Source organism: Sinocyclocheilus grahami, unplaced genomic scaffold, assembly GCF_001515645.1.
Source record: "Sinocyclocheilus grahami isolate Dianchi unplaced genomic scaffold, SAMN03320097.WGS_v1.1 scaffold191.1, whole genome shotgun sequence".
Lineage (NCBI taxonomy): Eukaryota > Metazoa > Chordata > Actinopteri > Cypriniformes > Cyprinidae > Sinocyclocheilus > Sinocyclocheilus grahami.
The window spans coordinates 2029304-2052629 of record NW_015505370.1 but is presented as its reverse complement, the minus strand read 5'-3'; the positions used below and the strand labels follow the sequence as shown (position 1 = coordinate 2052629).

At 37.3% G+C, this 23326-nt stretch overlaps 1 protein-coding gene across 4 annotated transcripts in view; it reads right to left on the bottom strand.

Annotated features, from left to right (window-relative positions):
• Positions 1-23037, bottom strand: part of LOC107594821 (intersectin-2-like) — a 28043-nt gene extending 5006 nt beyond the window's left edge. Inside the window, exons 1-28 of one of the 4 annotated variants that reach the window (XM_016285029.1) lie at positions 22938-23037; positions 20806-20898; positions 20510-20573; positions 20240-20406; positions 19274-19480; positions 18332-18428; positions 18078-18220; positions 14748-14811; positions 14282-14419; positions 14024-14127; positions 13315-13577; positions 13012-13161; positions 12700-12840; positions 12417-12504; positions 12052-12191; positions 8841-8977; positions 8036-8760; positions 7814-7938; positions 6468-6625; positions 5978-6068; positions 5687-5883; positions 5295-5338; positions 4166-4371; positions 4028-4073; positions 3816-3937; positions 2985-3081; positions 2702-2896; positions 494-615 (exon numbers count right to left, since the gene is read on the bottom strand). In XM_016285029.1, the coding sequence (XP_016140515.1) occupies positions 494-615; positions 2702-2896; positions 2985-3081; positions 3816-3937; positions 4028-4073; positions 4166-4371; positions 5295-5338; positions 5687-5883; positions 5978-6068; positions 6468-6625; positions 7814-7938; positions 8036-8760; positions 8841-8977; positions 12052-12191; positions 12417-12504; positions 12700-12840; positions 13012-13161; positions 13315-13577; positions 14024-14127; positions 14282-14419; positions 14748-14811; positions 18078-18220; positions 18332-18428; positions 19274-19480; positions 20240-20406; positions 20510-20573; positions 20806-20898; positions 22938-22944 (4131 nt within the window). In that variant the 5' untranslated portion in view covers positions 22945-23037. The remainder of the gene's footprint in view (positions 1-493; positions 616-2701; positions 2897-2984; positions 3082-3815; positions 3938-4027; positions 4074-4165; positions 4372-5294; positions 5339-5686; positions 5884-5977; positions 6069-6467; positions 6626-7813; positions 7939-8035; positions 8761-8840; positions 8978-12051; positions 12192-12416; positions 12505-12699; positions 12841-13011; positions 13162-13314; positions 13578-14023; positions 14128-14281; positions 14420-14747; positions 14812-18077; positions 18221-18331; positions 18429-19273; positions 19481-20239; positions 20407-20509; positions 20574-20805; positions 20899-22937) is intronic. The other 3 variants (XM_016285030.1, XM_016285031.1, XM_016285032.1) reach the window with 3 other exon arrangements.
• Between the last annotated feature and the right edge of the window lie 289 nt (positions 23038-23326).

The following is a 23326-nucleotide window of genomic DNA, read 5'->3' as shown; positions in this document are numbered from 1 at the left end:
ATATATATATATAACAATTAAATTAAATATGATACAGATTAATTTACAAAAAGCACTATGAGCTTCCAAATCTACAGTTTTGCAAAGTAATAAAAGTATTTTATTAATTCTATATAAGTATTATATTATTTTACTATATTATTATTACACTACTTGGGATATTTGTACTTTCAAAAATTCATGTCATACTGAATACTGCAAAAAAGCTTAATATCATTTATATTTATGTAATTAAATACAATTATGAGTCAACTGAAAATATTAACTTTCATTTAATAACATACTAAAATTATATAAAATAAAAAAATTAAATGAATGTCAAATTTAGCCTTGCATTATTTTGGATTACTCATCTTGGTATTGTGGTACCATTAAAACGGTTGGCACCTTTAATGTAAATTGCTTGTGATTTTCATATTGCCAAGTTGATTTGAATAAAACGGTCTGCTAAATAAATAAATGAATGTGAATTAGGTGATCTGTGACTGTGTACCTCTAGAACCAGCTGTAGATCTTCAATGTATTTCTCCTCTGTCTCAATGAGCTCATGGATGTATCCTTGCCGTTTCCTCTCCTGCGGGCTCATTGAATCCAGAGTGCTCAGGTCAGTGCACCCTACAAGAAAACGGTACAGGTGAACTCACCCAGACGCTCGAAGCCCATATAAGCAACAAAACACACACACATTGACAGCTTCTTGGGATCCTTCAACAACCTTAGTCCTAACACACTGAAGCACACTCAAAAGCAGGATAATGAAAATTTGTTGACGACACTTCAAACCGCTCCAGCATGAATCCTTACCTGCTGATGGTCTGTCCGTTTGACCATCCGGGCTGCCTTCATCGTCCACATCCCATAGCCGTAAAAACAGCAGTTTACCCCCTGAATAATCACTCATTTTTATGAGCTGTGCTTTGTAAACCGGCTCATTTACTGTGATGAACACGGCAAGCATGCAGGATTATTCATTCTGTTTTCACCCATAATACAACTGCAGGACAAACATAACTAGATGGCAGTGAAGATTAGCTAGAGGAATACTGTCAGAAAGTCACCGGAAGTTCATGAAAGGTAGTCCAATATGAGACACTAACTAAATATTTAAATATTAATAACGATCAAACTTTAATTGTTATATTTTACTGTAGATGATCATTTGAATATTTATGGGCTTTTTGTTTTTAAAATGCATATCTGAAAGTGTGTTTTTTTTGGCACTGAACTTAATTGAACTTTTTTTAATTTATGTTACAAAAATTAAAAAGGAACGACGTTCGTTTTTTCCAAAAGACTTTAATCTCTTGATTTCTTCAAATCAAATAAGTACAAGATCCAAGTATTTGAGATATTTTATAAGGATTACAAACAACATCCAATAAAATGATATTAAGGCAAACATTTGTCCACAAGTTAAACTATTTGCATAGTTTCCCCATATAACACTAACAAATCTGTTTATACAGAAGCGAGTCATGCACAAACATTGCATAAAACGCAGTAAATCTGTAACAATACCACCTAAGGCCAAAGCATTGTGCTTAAAATAGCATCAGCAGAACTATATTTCCAAATACAGCACAGACAGTAATACAAGTTGTCCTTTGTTTTAGTTCTTACATTGATTTCTGCTGAACAAACTGATGGGACTGACTGAATAAATGGAAGCAAAAGAGTGAAAAGCATCTAAAATTCAAGGTGAAACTGCCTCAAGAAGTGCCTTCAATAACCAGAGACTAATAATACGAAGTTTAAAGTTGAATTATAGCCAGCGTATTTATGTAAAGTGTATAATTACTGTGATTGTGATGACATACTGAGGCAGTTTCACACTTTGTAACATCCCTTAAAATGTAACGTCTCTGAAAATGACCAAACTGAGGAGCAACAGCTTTACTGTGAAGTCTCACCGTCCCAAAATGACCATATAAAAGAAGCTGCCACCTTTAAAGGAACTTCAAGCAAACAAAAATGTAAGAGAATTCAAAAAAGGAAAACCATAGAAAGATTCCCTAAGCCCGTACTAATCAGTTAAGATCGGTCCAGACTACCAGTCAATTAAAAGCCTGGTTTAAGTTTAAAAGAAATGAGACTGGTGAGGAAAGATGCAGGAGGGTGATTGGGTGAGTAAATGGTGGTTTCAGCACGACCACCTCCACTGTGAGAGGGGGATAGTGGGTCTCTTATGGATGAAGAAAAGGAAAGGTGTTACCACCCTACAGAGAAGGACACAAATGAGAAGAACAAAGTCGAAGGGGAAAAAATTGTGAGAAATAAACGTGTGGCTAAATATGGAGGAGGAGAAGAAAAGTCTAAGATTAGATTAGATTCTACACATACAACTGTACAAGATTGGAAATACCCTTTCCATTATAACGGCAAAAATAAAACGAACCAAAAAAGGCACCATGAAATAACACTAAATATTGATCATATTTTAAATATGGATAAAAATGTCATCATAATAATGTAATGAAATTGTAATACACTCATAAATACAAATAATTAACACCCACATTCAAGGAGCATAGACTGCAACAATTTTCTCTTTAAATAATCTGAAACCAATTTAACTTTGAAAATAAGTTAGACTCTTAAAGCAAATTTTATAGTTGTAAACACAACCAAAAACCGGCATAATGATGAAAAAAAAAAAACACAGAACCAAAATAGACTAGTCTGTTTATGGGTCTCTACTTACACTGCTGACTGGGGTCAGAATCAGAGGTGGTCATTTTCACATAGTTGGTAGGAATCAAGCCTGTGACCCCATTGAGCTCTCCTTTCCACCAGTCAGGATCACTTTTGTCCAGCACGTTGATAACTTGACTCTTTGAGAAGCTCAGCTCGTCCTCATTCGCTCCAGTGTAGTCGTATATGGCGATGACTTGGCCGACTAGAGTGAGAAAAGACAGGGAGAGCGATGAAGAGAGATTAAAAAACAACACAAATCATCAACCCTGGAAACTTGTGCTGTTTCTTACCAGCCGCAGATGCAGGTGTAGATTTGCCGCTGTTTGAGCCCAGAAGCTTGACGTGTGAAGCAGGGAACCAGCCCTTCTGACGTTTCTTCCCCCTGGCCTGAGGACACAAACAAAAAAACTATACAGCTATTTTGAATTTTTTGTTTATCTATCTATCCATCCATCCATCTCTCTGTGAAATTAGATTAATATTATTTTGTTTGTGGAAGTATATAAAATACATGTTACAGGTGGAGATATCCATCATTTAAAATGATAAAAAATATACTTAATACACATTAGGGATGCAGCAGTTTTAATATTCTGAGCGATACCAACAGGCTGATAATTATTTTCATGTTAAGGACAATATTAAAATTCTATACAATTTTGTCTAAAAAATTAATAAAGATATATACATACATTTTTATCAATTTTTTAATTTTTATAATTATTTTATACTGTAAAATATACTGTATTAAGAATATTTTTAAACACACATTTTTATCATATTATTTTAATTTTGAATTTATTTTGACAAAACAGTGTATAATTTGATTAACTATTGATTACCGGCCATAACATAAAAATAATTAATCATCAATTATTGTGTGTATAATTCCAGATATAACTATTGACAGTAAATTAAAAATCAGATAATAACTGATATACACCAATATATCATAACCAATATATACCAATATATCCATATTGTAAATAATATGGGCCATATGATGGAATACATGGAAAAAGTCTGTAAAACTACTCAAACTGTATTTTTTTAGTTCCTTGATTAACGTAAGTGGAGGTAATGGCTCATTTAAGGTGCTTAAGCATAAACAGTTCACTTACCTGCAGTTCTCCAAGCCACCAGCCGGAGGGGTTCTTGGTGAGGATGAGGATGAGCTGTCCTGGGGCTAGATTCAACTGCTCTGCACCTGCAGCTGTGTGCGCAGTGGTCACCTGGGCCACTTCTGCAAACAAAATAACATGTTATAGGTTTAAATATCTATGATTAAATACAGCAATTTAATTTTGTCATATAACTTGATGTTGTTACTTACCTGGTTTCTTTCCAGGCATTCCAAGTTTACCAGAGAGACTTGACGTCTAATAAGGGGAAAAAATAGTTGTTATCATAAAACAACAACAACAACAACATGTATGAATGCCAGTATCCTTAAATACAAAAATAAAATTACATCAGTCTCTTTTGGCTTGACGTAATTGGAGGGGAAGACTCCTGATCTGTCTCCGATGCTGCCTCTCCACCACTCCCCTTCTCTCTCTGATACCAGGATGGTGTCTCCCTCGGTGAAGGTCAGGTCTCCAGGCTCAGGGCTCTCGTAAGTGTACAGCGCCACATATTCTGATGACAGGATCAACATACAAACACGGTTCAGGGTAACTTGGAACACAAGGACAATACTGATGTCAAGAGATTAATATGTGATGTCTTCACAGGCATAACAGACACAAAATATACTTGAAATTTATATATTGTATATATATACACACACACACACACACACGCGCGCGCGCACGCACACACACACACAGGGGAAATAAAAGTTTGGGTCACCCACAAGGACGGTTTAATCACACTAAACAACTAATTATCAGATAACTAATTACACTACTGTTCAAAAGTTTCAGGTCAGAATATAAGCAATAAATTAATACTTTTACTCAGCAAGGATGCATTAAATTGATCACAAATGACAGCAATCTTTTATAACATTATAAATTCTTTACTATTTACAAAAAAAAAAAATCTTTTGAACTTTCTATTCTTCACAAAAATCCAGAAAAATATTTCCCAAAAGTACAACTGATTTCAACACCGATAAGAAATGTTTCTTGAGCACCAAATCAGCATATTAAAATGATTTCTGAAGGATCATGTGACACTGAAGACTGGATTAATGATGCTGTAAATTCAGCTTTGCCATCACAGGAATAAATGACATTTTAAAACATATTAAAACAGAAAACAGTTATTTTAAATTGTAGTAATATTTTGAGATATTAGTGTTTTTGATCAAATAAATGCAGTGGAGAGGATCTTACCGAACTCTAAACTTTATATTAACTAATAATCGAACAAAATGCAATAACAGTTGAGAGCGACCTCCATACTGTAAATTTTAGGGAGGCACAAAACTACATGCCGTTGAAGTTCCTGAATTAATAATCGCAAATGTCTTTTAATATGTTGTTCATTTGCAATCTAGCACCAAAGATATCTTTTCTTGCTGTAAAAGGAAGCTGTTCTTAAATCACAAACTGCTTTAGGGTCCTGGTGGAAAAACCAAATCTGTTTTTTCTTACCTTCATAGCTGGATCCTTCTGCTGTATCAGATCCTTCAGCGGAACTATGGGGGAAAAAATTAAACCTTAAACAAGCACCAAACAAGATGATTAAAGTGTTTCAGGACAAAGCTGTTCAATGCCAAATGAACAACAACCTCAAACACAGAAAGTAAAATGACACAACATCAGAATTAGTCTCTTTGCAGGAACATCTGCACCTCAGTACACCAGTGAGTTTTAGTATGCAAAGAATTACTTGGTTTAGTTTGAAAATACCATTTCACATTAACACTTTCACAGACAAAGTACATGTAACACTCACAGCTACACACTCTATCTATTTTGGTCACAACCACTTCAGCATTGTTATTATTGATATTAAAGCACTTCAGCACGGTGTGTGTATTTACTCTGCTTGTGCATCGCTGGCGCTCAGCACTGTAACATAGGTTTTGGGGAACCACCCCTGAACCCCACTGAGCTCTCCAAGCCACCAGTTCTCCTGCTGCTCCAGAACTGTGATCACATCATCTTTGGAGAAGTTGAGATGGTTGTCAGTCTTTGCAGTCCATGAGCACAGAGCTTGAGCTTGCACATTCCCCACCACCTGAAACCATGCAGCAAATGTCATTGCATTTTACCACAAGGAAGTTGTAGCTTACATAAACACTATGTGGTTATTCTCAAGGAATCTTGCATACCTGACCATGGTTGGAAGAGGCGGAGCCTGTGGCATGAGTGGGGGTGAAAGCGGAGTTCAGCCGTGATCCACTCGCTCCGTCACTCAGTTTGCTGGTGAAGAAGGTGTTTTAGAATATTCTACATGTTCTACCATCATGCTCAAGATTTGAAACGAAACAGTGCATCTTTATGAACTCTTTCAAAAAAAGCCCTAATATTAATATAATTTTTTTCCATTTGTATTTTTTTTTTAATCAGAGAATAACAAAAACATTGCATTAGACTTGATGTGAAAAATCGTTTATACATTCGGACTTGTCCTCAAAATGCATTTTGCTTGTTTCACATGAAAGACATGCAGTTTGTAGCTGTGAATGTTTTCTGTGATGGCTCTGTACCCACATGCACTTTGTCTGTTAGTGCAGATTGGGAAAGCTTGTACAAATGATTGTGCAAGAGGTGTAAATGAAGCATTTGAAAAGTATGAGGTAGTCAGATTGGAGATCACACCTGACAGAGATGGAGACCTGTGGCTTTAGGGCTTGTTTGGCCACGAGTGGAGTCTCAGATTTGGCCTGCTTCTCCACATAGCTCTCAGGGAACCAGCCCATCTTCCCCTGCCGACTGCCGTACAGCCAGCCCTGCTCTCGTTCTATGCTCTCATCCACCTAAACAAACAGAAATCCAGCTGAGTAAACTTGAACCCTGTGCTGTTCCCACAATCACTTTTAACATTGAACGTGTTAAAAAATAAATAAATAAAAAATGATTATGAAAATATAAATAAATAACAGACATATGCTATCAGAATGTGTGTGTGTGTATATATATATATATATATATATATATATATATACACACACACAGTATATGTTAAAAAGTTTGGGGTTCCGTAACATTTTTTTAATGTTTTTGATAGAAGTCTCTTATGGACACCAAGCTATATCAAAAATACAGTAAAATAGTAATATTGTTTTTCAGCCATTGAACTAAACGGTATCGTGCCTCAGAGTGAAAGGCTTCAGGTCTCAGGAAAAACAACGTCAGGTCTCAGGTGTAAGTTTAGCATTGCCCCGCCTCAATGTGACATCACATGCACGCGGTTTAGAAGTGGTACAGATTGAGACAGGTGATGCTGAAGACTTTTGAATTTTGTAAATTTGTATCATTCACAAATTTTATTTGTACTGTCATATTACAAATTTATAAAATGTTAAATCTAGGTTCCAATGTAATAGAATATATACTGAAAAAGTTCCAAATGAAAGTGATACTGTCACTGTTTCTTCATGTTTAAAAGCAGCTACTTTGAAGTAATCTATTGTATAAATTGCTATATAAATATGCTTAAACGTGACGTGAATTCCTGGAGTGCCGATTGCAGAGCTGGTGTCACTATGATGATCAGATGTTTTCTTAACTGCCTCTTGCAGCTGTCATTTTGTTATAAGTGTTTATTTCGTAATCAAGAGGAAAGCTCATAGCACATAATTACATATTCTTCTAAACTCCGCTCTCTGAAGCGTGCATGGTGCTGGGATGTTCGCTTACTGTAGCACTGATCCCATATTTTGAACTTCTTTTTACCCCTAAATGAAAAAAAAAAAAAAGAACTTACAGCCGTGAATATTATCAGGGTTTCGAGTCCATTTTGCCCGATGCCCTTGTGTCTGATGCCCTTTTGTCTAAGGCCGTTTTGCCTGATGCCTAATTGCACGAGACCTGACACCTGACGTATGACACCTGAAGTCTTTCAGCCTGAGGCATGATATCTTTTTGTCATATGACTGAGGTCTGAGGATGTCCTAAAATGTACGACCACTGGCAGGTTTTGTGAGATTTGCTCTCAAACTGACCTCAATCAGGTCATCGCTTTCGAAGGAAAGCTCCTCATCGTTTCTGGCAGTGAAGGGGTAGAGGGCTTTAAACGTTGTCAGTGCCGCTGATCTCCTGTGCTGTGTGCCAAGAGGATGTCTGCCGCCTGAAATCATGAGGATACTTTCATTCATTCCAATCATTTCTGAAAATAACTATGCCATGCGAGTTGATTTTAAAACTTACGGTACACTTTTTCTTACCTTTCCTCTCCTCCAAGCCGCGCAGAAGAGCAGCAACAATGTCTGATTTAACAGTGTTCTTCTTGTTCTGTTCATCGTCTCTCAGTCTTGTGGCTGCAGCCTCTTCCTCTTGCTGTTTCTTCTTCCTCTCCTCATCCTGTTTCCTTTGCTCCTCCTCCCGACGCCTCCTGTCCTCCTCTTCCTGCCTTTTCCGGTCCTCCTCTTTTCTTTTTCTCTCCTCTGCATCTCTCATGGCAGCCTCCTGTGCACGGTGTCGCCTCCTCTCCTCCTCCTCACGCTCCCTTCTTCTCTCCTCTTCCCGTCTCTCCTCCTCTGCTCTTCTCCGCTCCTCCTCCAATCTTAACTCCTCCTGCCGCCTCCTTTCCTCCTCCAGTTTTCTCCGTTCTTCCTCCAGTTTTCTCCTCTCCTCCTCCAGTTTCCTCCTTTCCTCATCTCGCCGCCTGCGGTCCTCTTCCTCCTCCTGCCTCCTTTTCTCCTCAAGTCTGCGTCTCTCTTGTTCTCTCCTTTCTTCCTCCTCCTCCTCCCTGCGCCTCCTCTCCTCCTCCTCCCGGGTTTTGCACTCCCTTTCCGCTTGTTCTCTAGCGGCCTGTAAACGAGCTTGTCTCTCCTTCTCCTCCTCCTCACGAAGTTTGGCTTCTCTTTCCTCCTGTATTTTCCTCTGTTTCTCCTCCTCTTCACGCCGCAGTTTCTCCTGCCACTGCTGCTCCTTCTCCAGTTTGATGCGTCTGTAAAGGGAAAGAATTTTTGCTTGTGAAATCCTGAATTCTTCCATGTAAGTGTGAGTGTACAGGAAAGATTCTCTTACTTTTGCTCTTCCTCTTCTCTCCTCTTCTTTTCCAGTTCCTCCTGCTTGCGTTTCTTTAGCTCTATGATTTTTTCTTCCTTAATGGTGCGTAGTTTTTCCAAATCAGACTGTTGCATCCTCTGGCTCTCTCGGAGATCCTAATTAACAAACCACAAGATTATGGCACACTGAACTCAATAATACTCCATTGTAGCAGAGACCCAAAACAACCTTAAAGGAACACTCCACTATTTTTGAAAATGGGCTCATTTTCCAACTCCCCTAGAGTTAAACAGTTGAGTTTGACTATTTTCGAATCCATTCAGCCGATCTCCGGGTCTGGCGGTAGCACTTTGAGCTGTAGCTTAGTATAGATCATTGAATCTGATTAGACCGTTAGCATCTCGCTCAAAAATGACCAAAGGGTTTCTATATTTTTCCTATTTAAAACTTGACTCTTCTGCAGTTACATTGTGTACTAAGACTGACAGAAAATGAAAAGTTGCGATTTTCTAGGCCGATATGGCTAAGAACTATACTCATTACGGCCTAATAATCAAGGAACTTTGCTGCCGTACCATGGGTGCAGCAGGCGCAATGATATTACGCAGCGCCTGAAAATAGGCTTATTGGAAGTTACCTAGCTGGGACTATTTTTCGGCCTAGAAAATCACTTTTCATTTTCAGTCGGTCTTAGTACACGATGTAACTACAGAAGAGTCAAGTTTTAAATAGGAAAAATATAGAAACTCTTTGGTCATTTTTGAGCAAGATGCTAACGGTTAGGGATGCACCGATATGAAAATTTTGGCCGATACCGATAACCCTTTATTTTTGAAAGCCGATAACCGATATGTTGGCCGATAAATGTATATCCAAATTTTTAATATACTTTTTGAGAGCCTGATTACAAAAAAGGTCTCATCATTAAAAACCACATCCCGAACACTTCAACATAAGCAGCCTAGTTTGAATGGTGTAGGTTTTAAAAATAATTTTACTCTCCCATTACCAAATTTAGTCATAAAAAAGTCTTACAGATAAAATAATGCATAAATAATGCAAACAAGTCATTGGACATCATTACACGTGTAAAGAATCAAAATGAATGCGCCATAGATCAATAAAACGGAATAGCCTCTGCACGGACAATAATTAAATGATTTTAATTACTAAACCATATTGCTGATGAAAATAATAATAGAAAAATACAAGTGGTTGTTATTATTAATAATGTATCAATGATTTTGAAAAAGTAACAAATTAATACCACTGTTTTAAATAGCAGCCATTTGAGCTGCGCGTGCTGAAGCTGAAGAGCTGAATGAATACGGTAAACTGAAGCGTTTTGCTGGCAGTTTATTTAATTAAAGGAAATGCATCCTGAGATTGATGTTAATTCAACATAAACATAATATTACAACTTATATATGTTCAAAATGATGCAGTTATTGCGTGCTATAGTCGCGCTGAAACACGGCAACTAAACCCATAGAATTCACAATGTTTTATTATAATAATTTTCTCATTAGAATGTTATATACACGACATTCCCAATCATAGTTATAATGTTGTGCACTGCTGTTTGAGTTTATCACTGGTAAACTGAAGCGCTCTTTTAACTTAACCAAACGCATTCTATATGAGATAAATCAGATATACATCATATATAAACACAATATTACAACGTACAATTGCACAAAAGGCTGCAAACGAACAGCGCGCATCTGAAGTGTCTCTGAAGGAAATAATGCATTATTTATCGGCTTTAAGATATCGGCCAAATTTTCTTATTGGGCCGATACCGATAACAGAAAAAATGACCATTTATCGGCCGATACCGATATGGTGGCCGATATATCGTGCATCCCTACTAACGGTCTAATCAGATTCAATGATCTATGCTAAGCTACAGCTAAAAGTGCTACCGCCAGACCCGGAGATCGGCTGAATGGATTCGAAAACGGTAAAACTCAACTGTTTAACTCTAGGGGAGTTGGAAAATGAGCCTATTTTCAAACATAGTGGAGTGTTCCTTTAAGATTAAATTGAAATCAATATTTACCCAATTTACTTTCTTAACACTGAAACCTGACTTTTTAGCTTAACTTTTAATCAAGACAAAGTTTTCTTCTTAAGTGACAATGTCATTAAGACCACAAGGTAATTTTTTTTTACCAAACTTGCACACATCTGACTACATTCTGGTATGCAATGGATAATTTTCACATTCCAAATCAATTTAAACTAGTTTCTCCTCATTGAATATCCTTATTCAATCAGAAGTACATCACAATAAAAGGATTCATGCTGACTTGAAAGCTAGAATGCACTCTAAAGCAGTGCTGTTATAGTTAACTAAAACTAACTTTATTTCAGCTAATTGCCAATGAAACTTCTCATTTTCATTTAGTTTAACTTTATGAATTAAAAAACTGAAACTAAAATAAAATTTTACAAACTACATGAAAATGACTAAATAAAAACTAATAAAAATGACAAAAACACAACAAAATGACTAAAACTTTAAAATAAAAACTGATTCAAAATATTAATAAAAACTATATAGCAGTATCGCAATGATGCTAAAAAGATGCTCCAAACTGACGCTTTTTAAAAATAATTGATAAATTGTGAATAAATTGTTTCACCCAGAAATGAGTCACATTATGGAAGTTAAACGCATTGTGAATGGAATTTTATTTGGCCTTTAATTCATCCCTGATAATATGTGCAGTAAAGATCCTTTGGTAACGATCTAATGAAGCTGCTACAGTAAGAGTGAGCAGGAAAAGGGAAAAAAAGAGACCTTCAAAAGGAAGAAGAGATTGCTGAGGCAACTCAGTAAAGAGAGCAGGCCTTTAAGCATGCAGTCATCCATTTCCTCAAACTGCAGCGAAAGCCAGGGAGAGACAGACAAGTAGACAGACAGACAGACAGAAAAGCTCTACAGCTAGTGATAAAGACACAGGGACAAAAGCATAGGGGTTATTCGCATTAGTGCCATCAGGAACAGTCTATATGCTGTTAGCACTGATCGGTTAAGAAAGATTTGTTACAGAAATGCTAAATAGCTACAGCTGGGGAATTAAATATTTTTTTATCACTCAGGTTAAAATGTCCTGTGTCAGTCAGCAGTAACTAGTCTAGCTAAACCTACAGGTCAGTTTGTGCTGCTCTGAATGAATTGCATGCATTTATTAGTCATGGCTGAGTGGTATTAAAGGCTTACCTGGATTTCTTTCTTATACTGATCCATATCTGCTAATTTAACTGCAGTCTCCTTTTCCAAAGCATTAAGCTGTTCTTTAAGCTTTCGACAGGTAAGATCCTTCTCTTCCACGTTACTCTGTAAAGTTTTCACAGTCGCAGCTGCATCAAGAAAAAAAGAAACAAACAGATACATACAAATTGTTGGAGCTCTCTTAATTACAGGGAACAAAGTTTTTTATTATTATTATTTACAATTCAACACATCAGTCATGCTTAAGGTTTTATTTGTCTTTCACAATTCCAGATGCTTGTATCACAAAAAGGGAAAAAATGTTTAAAATAGCAATACTTTGGGGGGAACATAATTGGCCAAAAGTGTCTTACTAGGGAGATTGTTCAGATTCAGGTTGCGGAGTCTGTCATTGAGTTTTTGCTGTTCTATGGTTGACTGTCCCAACTTTCTCTTAAATTCCTGCAAAAATCGCATACAGGTCATCATGATTCCTACTATGCCCTTGTGAAGCAATATACATCTAAAATTGAGATTTATTAAGAATAAGTGGAGTTTCAGTATATATTTCAGTATAAATTAATAAACCGATTTAATTTAAATGCATGTAGACACATTCATAATTCATGTGTGCTATTTTGGATGCAGCAGTCAGACCTCTAACTGTTTCTGCAGAGAGTTGATTTCTGTGATGCAGGAGTCTCTTTTCTGGTTGATCATTTCCAGCTCATTTTTATGGATTCTCTTTTTGCCTTCAGCATCTCGGAGCTTGTCAGAAATTTGTTTCTGCTTGTTGCCCTAAAAAGAGAGAACTCTTTTATCAAGCATTCTGACCATTTAAAAAAAAGGAAGAATTATAATAATTGTACATAATTGAAATGTGTTGTTAAATTTAAAAGTGCTTGGTTTCCCACATAATGAGTCTAGATGAAATGTGGTGATTGATAGCACAATGTCCTATAGCCTCACCACAGCCTCTAGCTCCATCTCCAGACTCCTCTTCTTGGCTCGGAGCCTGATGATCTCCTCCTGCTCCTCACTCTTCTGGTTTAGGACCTCCTGCTTTCTCCTCCTCTCCCACTCAAGCTGCCGCTGGCGCTCCAGCTCCTTCTTGGCTGCCTGTAAGGAACATCGTAGCAGTAGTCGGTAAAAATGTTCATGTTTTTATTTATATCGATTATTTTCCTGAATCTTTTATACCTGTACAAACCTTTTGGGAAATGTAATATTTTGGTCAGAACCTGAAACGTTATCACATGGTCATCCTCTCACCTCCTTCCTCTCCAGCTCTTTAAGTCTCTCCTCCTCTCTTTGTCTCTCCAGTTCTCTCTGTCGCTCCAGTCTGAGCTCTTCCTCCCTCTTCCTCTTCAGCTCCAACTCTCGTGCCTCCCTCTCTCTTCTCTCCTGCTCCTCTCTGGCCTTCTGTGCCCTCCTCTCCTCTTCCCTGCGCTGCTGCTCTAGCAGTACCTGCCGGCGCTTCTCCAGCTCAGTATTTCCCATCTCCATATTTTTCTTGAACTTATCTTCAAAAGTCCCTAGATACACAGAGCACATATATAAATTATTACAATGAACTGGGATGTTCAAGCAGCTATTATATTTGATAAATATAAACACTTCTTTTTGTGAAATGTTTTTATACCAGTTTTTTTTTGCCAATTTATACAACATTCATAAATTTTTTAAGTATGGCTTGAGTGTCTAAATAATGTTGAGGGGGGGAGGGAGGGATGTGACATTCTTAAAATCAGTAGGATGCAAATCACAGTCAGTAAGCACACCATAATGAGAGTTATTCAGTATTTAGGAAATTATTTATACCAACTGTTTCATGTCTTTCACAAATCAAATAATATTACACAATCAGTGTGCCTAAATAGAACACATCTGTTTAAACTCCGATACATTTATTTTTTTTGGTAAAAGAAGTGAGTCATAGATTTCTGTATTATGCAATAATGGGTGTGGTGTAAAGCCATACAATTGTTCCTTGATTTCTGCGGAGGCTCAGACTCATAGAGGTCCTCAGCCAGGCCTGCATAGATTGAGGGAGTGGTTCCATTCACAGAGTCACCAAGCTTCCCCCTACAGGTATATATTTATGGAGAAAAACATTGACAAAACAATTTAAGCAATTCAGGTAATAATTTAAAACATATTTTACATTCATGACCAATGTTCTGTATATGATTAAGTTTTCAGTCAATCGGAGATCAGGTTATAAACTAGTCAGCATTACCTCAGTGATGGGGGCACCAGCTCTGAAGGGAGTGCCATAGGCAGTGGCTGTCCCATTTTAGCCATGTCTACCAAATGCATGGCAAGAATAAACTCATCAGCCTTCAATTTACCATCCTTATCCACATCAGCAAGATTCCTGACAAAAAACATACAAAACATGTCATTAAATCAAGGCATGAAGCTAAATTTTTATACAACCTGAAATTTGATAACTTTAATTTTTTCACTCATTTTTTAAAACAGAAAATATATGTAAAGGGAAAAAACATTAAAAATGCACAAAAAAAGCATTTTCAAAAGCAGTCTTTTGAACCCACCTTTACATATTTCATAAAATTAGGCCTGTCATAAATTAGCAATCACATGCATGAAGCTACTCTTGTGCAGTGAAATCTCCCCCGAGTAAGATTTCTTTAAAAAAAAAAAAATGCTTTATGCAAGTACTGGGGAGGGCAAACACCTACCAGATGGCAGCTAGCTGAGTCTGAGAAAGCATTGTTGTAGCCATTACAGTTCTCACTTGAGGACCTGCAGAAATAAAAATAAAATGTATGCTATTTATCATCTTCACAGAAAAGGATTTTTACAAGATAAAAACATTTAAAAGAGACATATTATGCCCCTTTTTACAATATGTAATATAAGACTCTGGTGTCCCCAGAATGTGTCTGTGAAGTTTCAGCTCAAAATACCCCACAGATAATTTATTATATAATTTTGAAAATGCGTGTTTTGAGTGGAAGCAGAAACCCGCTGTTTTTTGTGCCTGTCTCTTTAAATGCAAATTAGCTGCTGCTCCCCGCCCCCTTTTCCAGAATAGAGCTGCGCCATTAAAGCTCGTACCTTCTGATTATCATGTTTATCGCGCTGAAATAATGCGTTTTAAACCATATGAGTTTAAACTTCTGATATACGGTTTTCTGAGAGCACACATCCAAAGCACACGGACAGAAAGCTGCTGTTCACAGCATGTGAGTACTAAACGAAGTTCTCATTCACACAAAAGTTTACGTTAAAAACACACGAGTTACAAAAAACAGTCGGTTATGTCTGTGAAGGTAAACAACTGGGAAATAAATCACGTTTATTTTAGATGTGTGTCGCTATTTTTGAAAATAGGCTCATTTTCCAACTCCCCTAGAGTTAAACTGTTGAGTTTTACCATTTTCGAATCCATTCAGCCGATCTCCGGGTCTGGCGGTAGCATTTTTAGCTGTAGCTTAGCATAGATCATTGAATCGGATTAGACCGTTAGCATCTTGCTCAAAAATGACCAAAGAGTTTCTATATTTTTCCTATTTAAAACTTGACTCTTCTGTAGTTACATCGTGTACTAAGACTGACGGAAAATGAAAAGTTGCGATTTTCTAGGCCGATATGGCTAGGAACTATACTCTCATTCCGGCATAATAATCAAGGAACAGGATCAAGTGCAGCAGGCGCAATGATATTATGCAGCGCCTGAAAATAGTCCCCAGCACGCTCCCTGTGCAAAGCAGGTGGTCACGTTGGTTATGTTGACAGAAGTTAGCCTATTTTCAGGTGCAGCGTAATATCATTGCGCCTGCTGCACCCATGGTACGGCAGCAAAGTTCCTTGATTATTACACCAGATTGAGAGTATAGTTCCTAACCATATCGGCCTAGAAAATCACAACTTTTCATTTTCCGTCAGTCTTAGTACACGATGTAACTACAGAAGAGTCAAGTTTTAAATAGGAAAAATATAGAAACTCTTTGGTTATTTTTGAGCGAGATGCAAACGGTCTAATTAGATTCAATGATCTATGCTAAGCTACAGCTAAAAGTGCTACCGCCAGACCTGAATGGATTCGAAAACGGTAAAACTCAACTGTTTAACTCTAGGGGAGTTGGAAAATTAGCCTATTTTCAAAAATAGTGGAGTGTTCCTTTAAGGAAAAAAAAAAAGCCTATTTGCTGTGTTTTATAAATGGTGACTTTTTTTTTTTTTTTTTTTAAACAACCAGCTAGTAAATACTGTTGCTGTACTAAAATAACTGGTCTGACTAGAGCTGGTTGATATTCACAATGCTGGAATCCTCCTAAACCATCAACGCATTACAACATCAAGAAATTCTTCTCACACAGAAAAATGAGCACCCCTTCTCAAATTACGTGTAACAAAACAGCTTGCCTATGAGATGTAGGCAGAGGGCTTACACTTAATGCCATACACCTTTGAAATAAACCTCACAAAGTCATGTTTTACCCACTTCCTCATTCCTGAAAGTGTCTAGTACGTATGTCTTTGTCATGAGATATGTAAGTGATACAGACAACTGCTTTGCAGATGAGCCATATGGGTGTGGATTGCCATCTTACTGCACTACTCACCTTCATCAAGTCTGATCAAATCACGAGATTATCACAGTAATCACAGTGCAATTTTAAAAGTTTTGTCCCCAGGCATCATTAAGAGAACATATAGCATGTTAGTGCTAGCTGAACTATCCGTTTGCCATTATTTGCACACTAGTAAGTAGTGTTGTTTTTGGCGGCCTGTTTTAATTTGAGTTTTAGTCTAGTCTTTGTGTGAAACTGCCATTTTAGTTTTTATTAGTTTTAGTCACGTTCATACTCATTTTAGTCTAGTCAAGTTTTAGTCGACTAAAAGTCTGAGCATTTTAGTCTAGTTTTAGTCGACGAAAACTGATGACATTTAGTCTAGTTTTAGTCGACGAAAACTGATGACATTTAGTCATTTTTTTACGAAAATTGTATTTTAGTCTCTTTTTAGAAATGCAATTCTATTTAACCCAGTCAATATAGTATAAGTACCTAGTAGTATAGACGAAACCAAAATTTTATTTTAGCCAAACCCATTTCAAACAAGGTTATCTTATTATATTATTGTTACCTTATAGACTCAAGAATACATCCATTCCAGACACGGAAGACGCTCTGATTTGAATTTACAACATTTATTTTATCAACCAAACATGTTAGAAGTACACACGTGTTCCGATGAGCATGAACGGTATATGAATGGAGCAGTCACATGGGCCGCGAGCGACTGAGCGGAGCACATACGCGCATAGAGCAGGATAACGCACACACAGAGCGGGATAATACCATACAGTCTATGGATAATACACACACACACACACACACACACACAAGTGAATCCTGAGCGGTGAACTCATTTTCGGCAGCCGGAATGTCTGTGCATCTCTAATTATTGGCGGCATTAGAAATGGATATTTTATAATAGCTGTTTTTTTTTTACATTTTAGCAATTAAAAAAAAAATATATATATATTTTTTTTACACGGCACCCCTGCTCTCGACAGACAGTTTTCAGTTGGGAAACACTGATCTAAATAATTCCGCGAGTGGGGCTTGAGGAAGTGACGTCGCCTGCGTCTGCGCAGTGCGACCTGATGCAGCCCCTGAAGAGAGACACAGGAAACAGAAATACTGCAAAATAATAATAATAATAATAATAACGAGACAAAATAACGTTATAACATTTCGTTTCGTCTCGTTTTGGTCAACGAAAATGATGAGACATTTTAGCATAGTTTTTATTTTGCAAGCCACATTTCGTCTCGTTTTTATTCGTCAACTATATTGCATTGTACATTTAATTATCGTCATCGCCACATGACCAGCATTTTCGTCTCGTTTCGTCTTCGTCACGTGATAAAGGTTCGTTGACGACTATATTTAGTCATAATTTTCGTTGACGAAAGCAACACTACTAGTAAGACAACCAACCATTTTTTTAAACCCATTATCGGTTTGATTCTTTGAAAATCATTTATAATTAAGTACCTGTTAGATAACCAATCATTTGCTTGTCCAGGCTGTTAAACTGCTGCCTATATTTGAGTCGTGATGCCTGTGGGACGGCCCAATCAGAAGGGCCGCCCTTAGGAGAGTTGCTGGCCAGTGATGTGGAGGGGGAGGAGTTTGAGCTGCAGACATAAGTACACAAGTCACTTTGTGTGCAGATACTATTATGTATGTAATCCTACACAAGAGGATTAATTATATACTATAAAGGTCCATGTGTGGAAGTTCCTGACCTGCTCGAGCCCAGGTCCAACAAAGATGGGTTCTTGTTCATTGGAGTGGCAGAGAAGCCCAGTGGAGAAGAGGAAAAGGAACTTAACACCGGGAGAGCTACGGAAAAAACACAACAAACACATCTTGAAAGAAAAATTTAGCCAATGGCACGCAATGGCAGAGACAGAGTGTACAAGCCATTAATGAGGGAACACATCATGCACTAGAATATAAGCCACAAAGTCATCATTTTGAGAGGGTTTAGGCATAAAGAGCTGCTGGTTAAATCAACATATAGCTCAGTCTTATAGGTACAGGCTAACACAGGAAGACTGAAGCAGAGAAAATGCTGACTGCAGTAAGAGCAACAGAGATCAGTATCATTTCACCTTTAGCCCACCGTACATTCACAGGGACTCTTGGCTTTACAACATATCCACAATGACACAACACTATTATTCAAAAGTATGGGGTTGGTAAGATTTTTTTATGTTTTTGGAAGAAGTTATGCTCACACCAAGGCTGTATTTTTTAAAAGTAACAGTAACATTGTGAAATATTATTACAATTTTAAATAAATTTTACGTAAGAAACATTATTATTATCAATGTTGAAAACAGTTGCGCTGCTTAATAATTTTGCGGAAACCAGGGTTCAGGGTTCTTTGACGAATAGAAAGTTTAAATAAACAACATTTATTTGACATAGAACTCTTTTGTATCATGATAATTTTTTATGCTATTACCTTATAAGCAGTTTAATGCATTCTTGCTGAATAATTATATATATTTTTAAATCTTACTGATCCTAAACAGTTTAATGCCAAGTAGTACTGATCAAAATAAAGTCCTGGAGTGTTCCGACACACAATGAACCTGTGAACTGTCATAATCTCAAAAAACAAATGGCATAATTTTACTAGATTCAGGCTTCACTGGCATGTGGACCTTAGTGTCTCTTACTGGAAGTGAGAGGGATGGGGGTCGGGTGTAGAATGGCAATAGGTCCATTAGGCAGGACTGGAGTGCTGATGGTGGGCATCACTGGCATCGACAGCCCTGTGCCCATCATGGGAGTCATGCCCGGCATGGGGCTCATGGTGGTCATTGGTATAGGGGTCAGAATGGGTACATTCGGCATCATGGGTACATTTGGCATAGTTCCCATTCCTGCAAAAGCACAAGGGCAAATTCAAATGGACAATAAGAGAACAAAACGTGAGCATTCACTAAATATATTACTTGAGAGTTTTTCAAACCATTCCTTTTTGTAGCAAGTCCTCATTAGTTTGACCCTAGCAAAACTTTTTTTACAAATATCAAAAAAAAAAGCTACATCTTAAAGCTGAGGACACATTTCTCTTGTACACTTCGAAGGTTGCGGTTACAGCCATCTGTTCTACATTACGACTCCACTGTATCTTGTGGCCATCAAGCTGTGCACCTGCTGTCATACGAAGGACTTTCATGAGGATTGAGGTTTTCCTAGCAAATGGGGAAGTGACAGTATTTTGCACTTTTGTAGCATTGGCTACAACTGAAATCTACTTATAACGCTAATCAAGGGGTCTTTTTCCACCAAAACCAGTTGTAACTTAACATTAAACTGCCATTGTACCTTCAAAGCTTAAATGACCTCTACATAACTGACCTCCATACAATGCTGGCCAGATTGCTGAACACTGAATACTGATGTTTGAGCGGCATTCATGCGTGACTGCGGCCGGTCATGGTAACAAAAGAGAAAATTTGTCCTGTTCTGTATTGTGGTACTTAGTAAGGATAACAATTAGATTAACATTAATAATCTGTCGTTACAATAGTAAACTGTGTAGCAATTCCCATTTTTGCTACAGTGCAAGACTGTTATAATCCCAATGGCCTCTCAGATCGTTGCTCAGCTGGTTATAGTGTAGTTTGGCAGCGTACCGAAAGGTGTTGCTGGCATGATTGGAACTGGCACAGGTGGCTGCTTCATGATGATGGGCAGAGCTGGAGGAAGATTCTGTCCCTGCAGTTTCATCTTGATCAGCTTCATGGCTATAGAAAACTCCAGCCGGTCCATCCTACCATCTTTATTCATATCAGCCAGGGCCCTGCCATACACAAACAAAGCAATCAGGGCCAGACTACTCCAATTTATTTTTTGTAATTAATTTTTTATTTTTTTTTAGTTTGTACATGGTCAGGATTTCTTACCAGATCTCAGCTAGCACAGACTGGGGAAGCCCTGATTGAATGATGAAGTTTCGTGCCTTCTCCCCTATACACAAAAAAATTATATTAAAAAAAAGAATAAACAAATAAATAATAATAAAATATTTTGGTAAATAATTTAATATGTAGTACAATGTAAATTAATTTGTATATAAAATTAATTTCAAGTAATTAATCTCTTATTAAAATGTTTAAATAAATAATAATATTATAATTATAATAACAAAAAAAGTTTTTAACATCTTAATACATTTTAACAATGGCTCCCCATTACATACCTGTAACAAAGCCCTGTACTGGCGAGAGGGAGTCAAACTTCTGATCATGTTTGTCCCTCTCCTCTGGGGATATAGCCCAAATACTCCGACCACCTTAAAAGCAAAGTAGACAAAAAGAATGAGGGATGAAGGCGAGAGAAAAAACATAAACTACTAATAATGCAGGCAGATTCAATACTCTATATTATTATAATTGAGCTACAGTGGGCTTTTGCATAGTCAGGCTGTTTGAATGATTTATGTGGCACATCACTTCTGTCTTTCGGTGCAAGTGTACAATGCAAAGGCCACAAAAAAGAAAAGAAAAGAAGTCACACTATATCACATTCCAATTTGCATTGTCTAGGTCTGACTTTATAAAACCCAAACTGCGTTGAAACAAGATTTAAGATGAAAATGTTTACATTAAAAAAAACAAAAAACAATTATTACTTTAGTCAGACTGAAATGTAACTTTTTAAGTGCTTTTAAATGCACTTAATGTCACCCTGATATAGGCCTGTTCGATAAAACGGTATCGATATTTATCGATGGTACACTTTCGATAATGATATAAAAAATGTCCGATATAGTGCACGATATAGTCACGTGTTATGAGTGATGCAGACAGCACACACAAACACGAACATGAGGGCTGTGCCTGTCTGTGATGAGGAGATTGTGAGTAAAGAATGAACATTAGTCGAATTTAAAATAAACATTTGCATTTGAATGCAAAAATAGTACAATCCAATGTTGGACGTGCATCAGGGAGCGTCATCAGTGGAGCACGAGATGCGGTGATGATGCAAGTGACGTTGTAGTTTAATGTTTTGTTAGTCTAGCTCACGAGACGCGCAGTTGCTGCGTTATTCATTCAAAATATTTGAGAAATATAGAAGCTCAATGCGGAGAAGATCTTGATTAGGTTAAAACCGAAAACCAAGCCATTCACACAGAACGCATATTCTGCACATTTTCCAGACGGACAAATACGACTGCTGCACTCGCGTCTCACACAAGAGATTTACACACAAGAACAGTTTAAACTTTTAGAAAACACGTTGCAAATTTGTGAAGGTTTATTCCTTTTCACTGCGTCTTTAGCTATATTCCCCAGCCCTACCCTGATATTTATTGAAATTAAAGAGCTATGTCAGCTTTAAGCAGCAGCAGACAGTCTATACTTTTGAGTTCAAAGCTTAAATTTACTAATTTAAAACTCTAAACGTATTCTATTAAAATGTCATTCCATATGCATTTTTTTTATTTGTACATGCATTTGCTAATTTCTGTATAACAAGTCACATATATATAAAAAAAAAACTGTCATGAAAAAAGTTTACTTTTTTTCTGTGTTTTACAGAATAATCACACATTTTTTTTAATAAAGTTAATAGTGAGCTGTCATTTTAAATGACAAAATGAAGATGAAATGACAATTTGAGGAGCCAAGTTCAAAAGTTGGCAAGTTTTTTCTGCCATTTAACATTCACAATTTGATTAGCTGAGCACAACATATCCACTCATTCACATAACATAGGCAGAAACATTTTTTTCTACCAGTCACTAAGTTATATTTGACTTTTGAATGCTTATTTAAATTGTGTATGACAGCAGCCATTTGGGGCTGAAATAGTCTCAATATCCTAACATATTAATTTTCATTCATTCATCTTTATTAAAAACAACCATTCTCCAATGGAAGAAAACTTATAAAACTCATAATCGTTCAATAAACAACATCCCTTGGAAAATTTACAGGGTGGCCCGATCCTGCTATTCAAATGACAAATACGGAGAAAACTGAGAAAGTATCTTCAAAATGTATATTTTAACAAACACAAGTCAGTTATCAAATAAACAACATCAATAAGCAGTGACGTGTCAGTGTGACAGATGGGCTGCTGACAGGCAGAAATCAAAGCAGACGGTCAGAGCTACTGGTGTGTGAGCAATGCATGCTGCAGTGAGAGAGAGCAGCGTAGCACCTGCACACACACCACAAATATGAACGAGACAGGATAAATAGGAAAGACTCATGTTCTGGTGCATTTAGAAGGCTAAAGGTCCTTTGTGTACACACACAAATCCTGTTGGCTGGGACACGTGGGTAAACACACACACACAGAAATATAAAGCAGAGCTCTTACCATTCATGGCTGCAGGTGGCAGGGATATGAGGAGAGCGGTCCTGATCTCCTCGTCTCAGCTGGCTAGCTCAGTCATCTGCACCACACACACACACACACACAGAGAGAGAGAGAGAGAGAAAGAAGAAATGTCCACCCATTAATAATGCAGGCAGGGGAGTGCAGGGCTGTTGCTCTCAGAGTGAAAGAGAGAGAGAAGAGGATGTGTGAAGGAGAGAGGAAGGGTGAGGGAGGAGATGAGAGCGCTAAACTCCCCATACAAATGTTTTTAACAATGTTCTATGTGAAAAATCTAAATAAATAATGACACTTTTATTACACTGTTTATGACTGACTGTATCAGTATGCTCCTCCTAATAACATCAGAAACTGATTTCAAAGCTTCATCA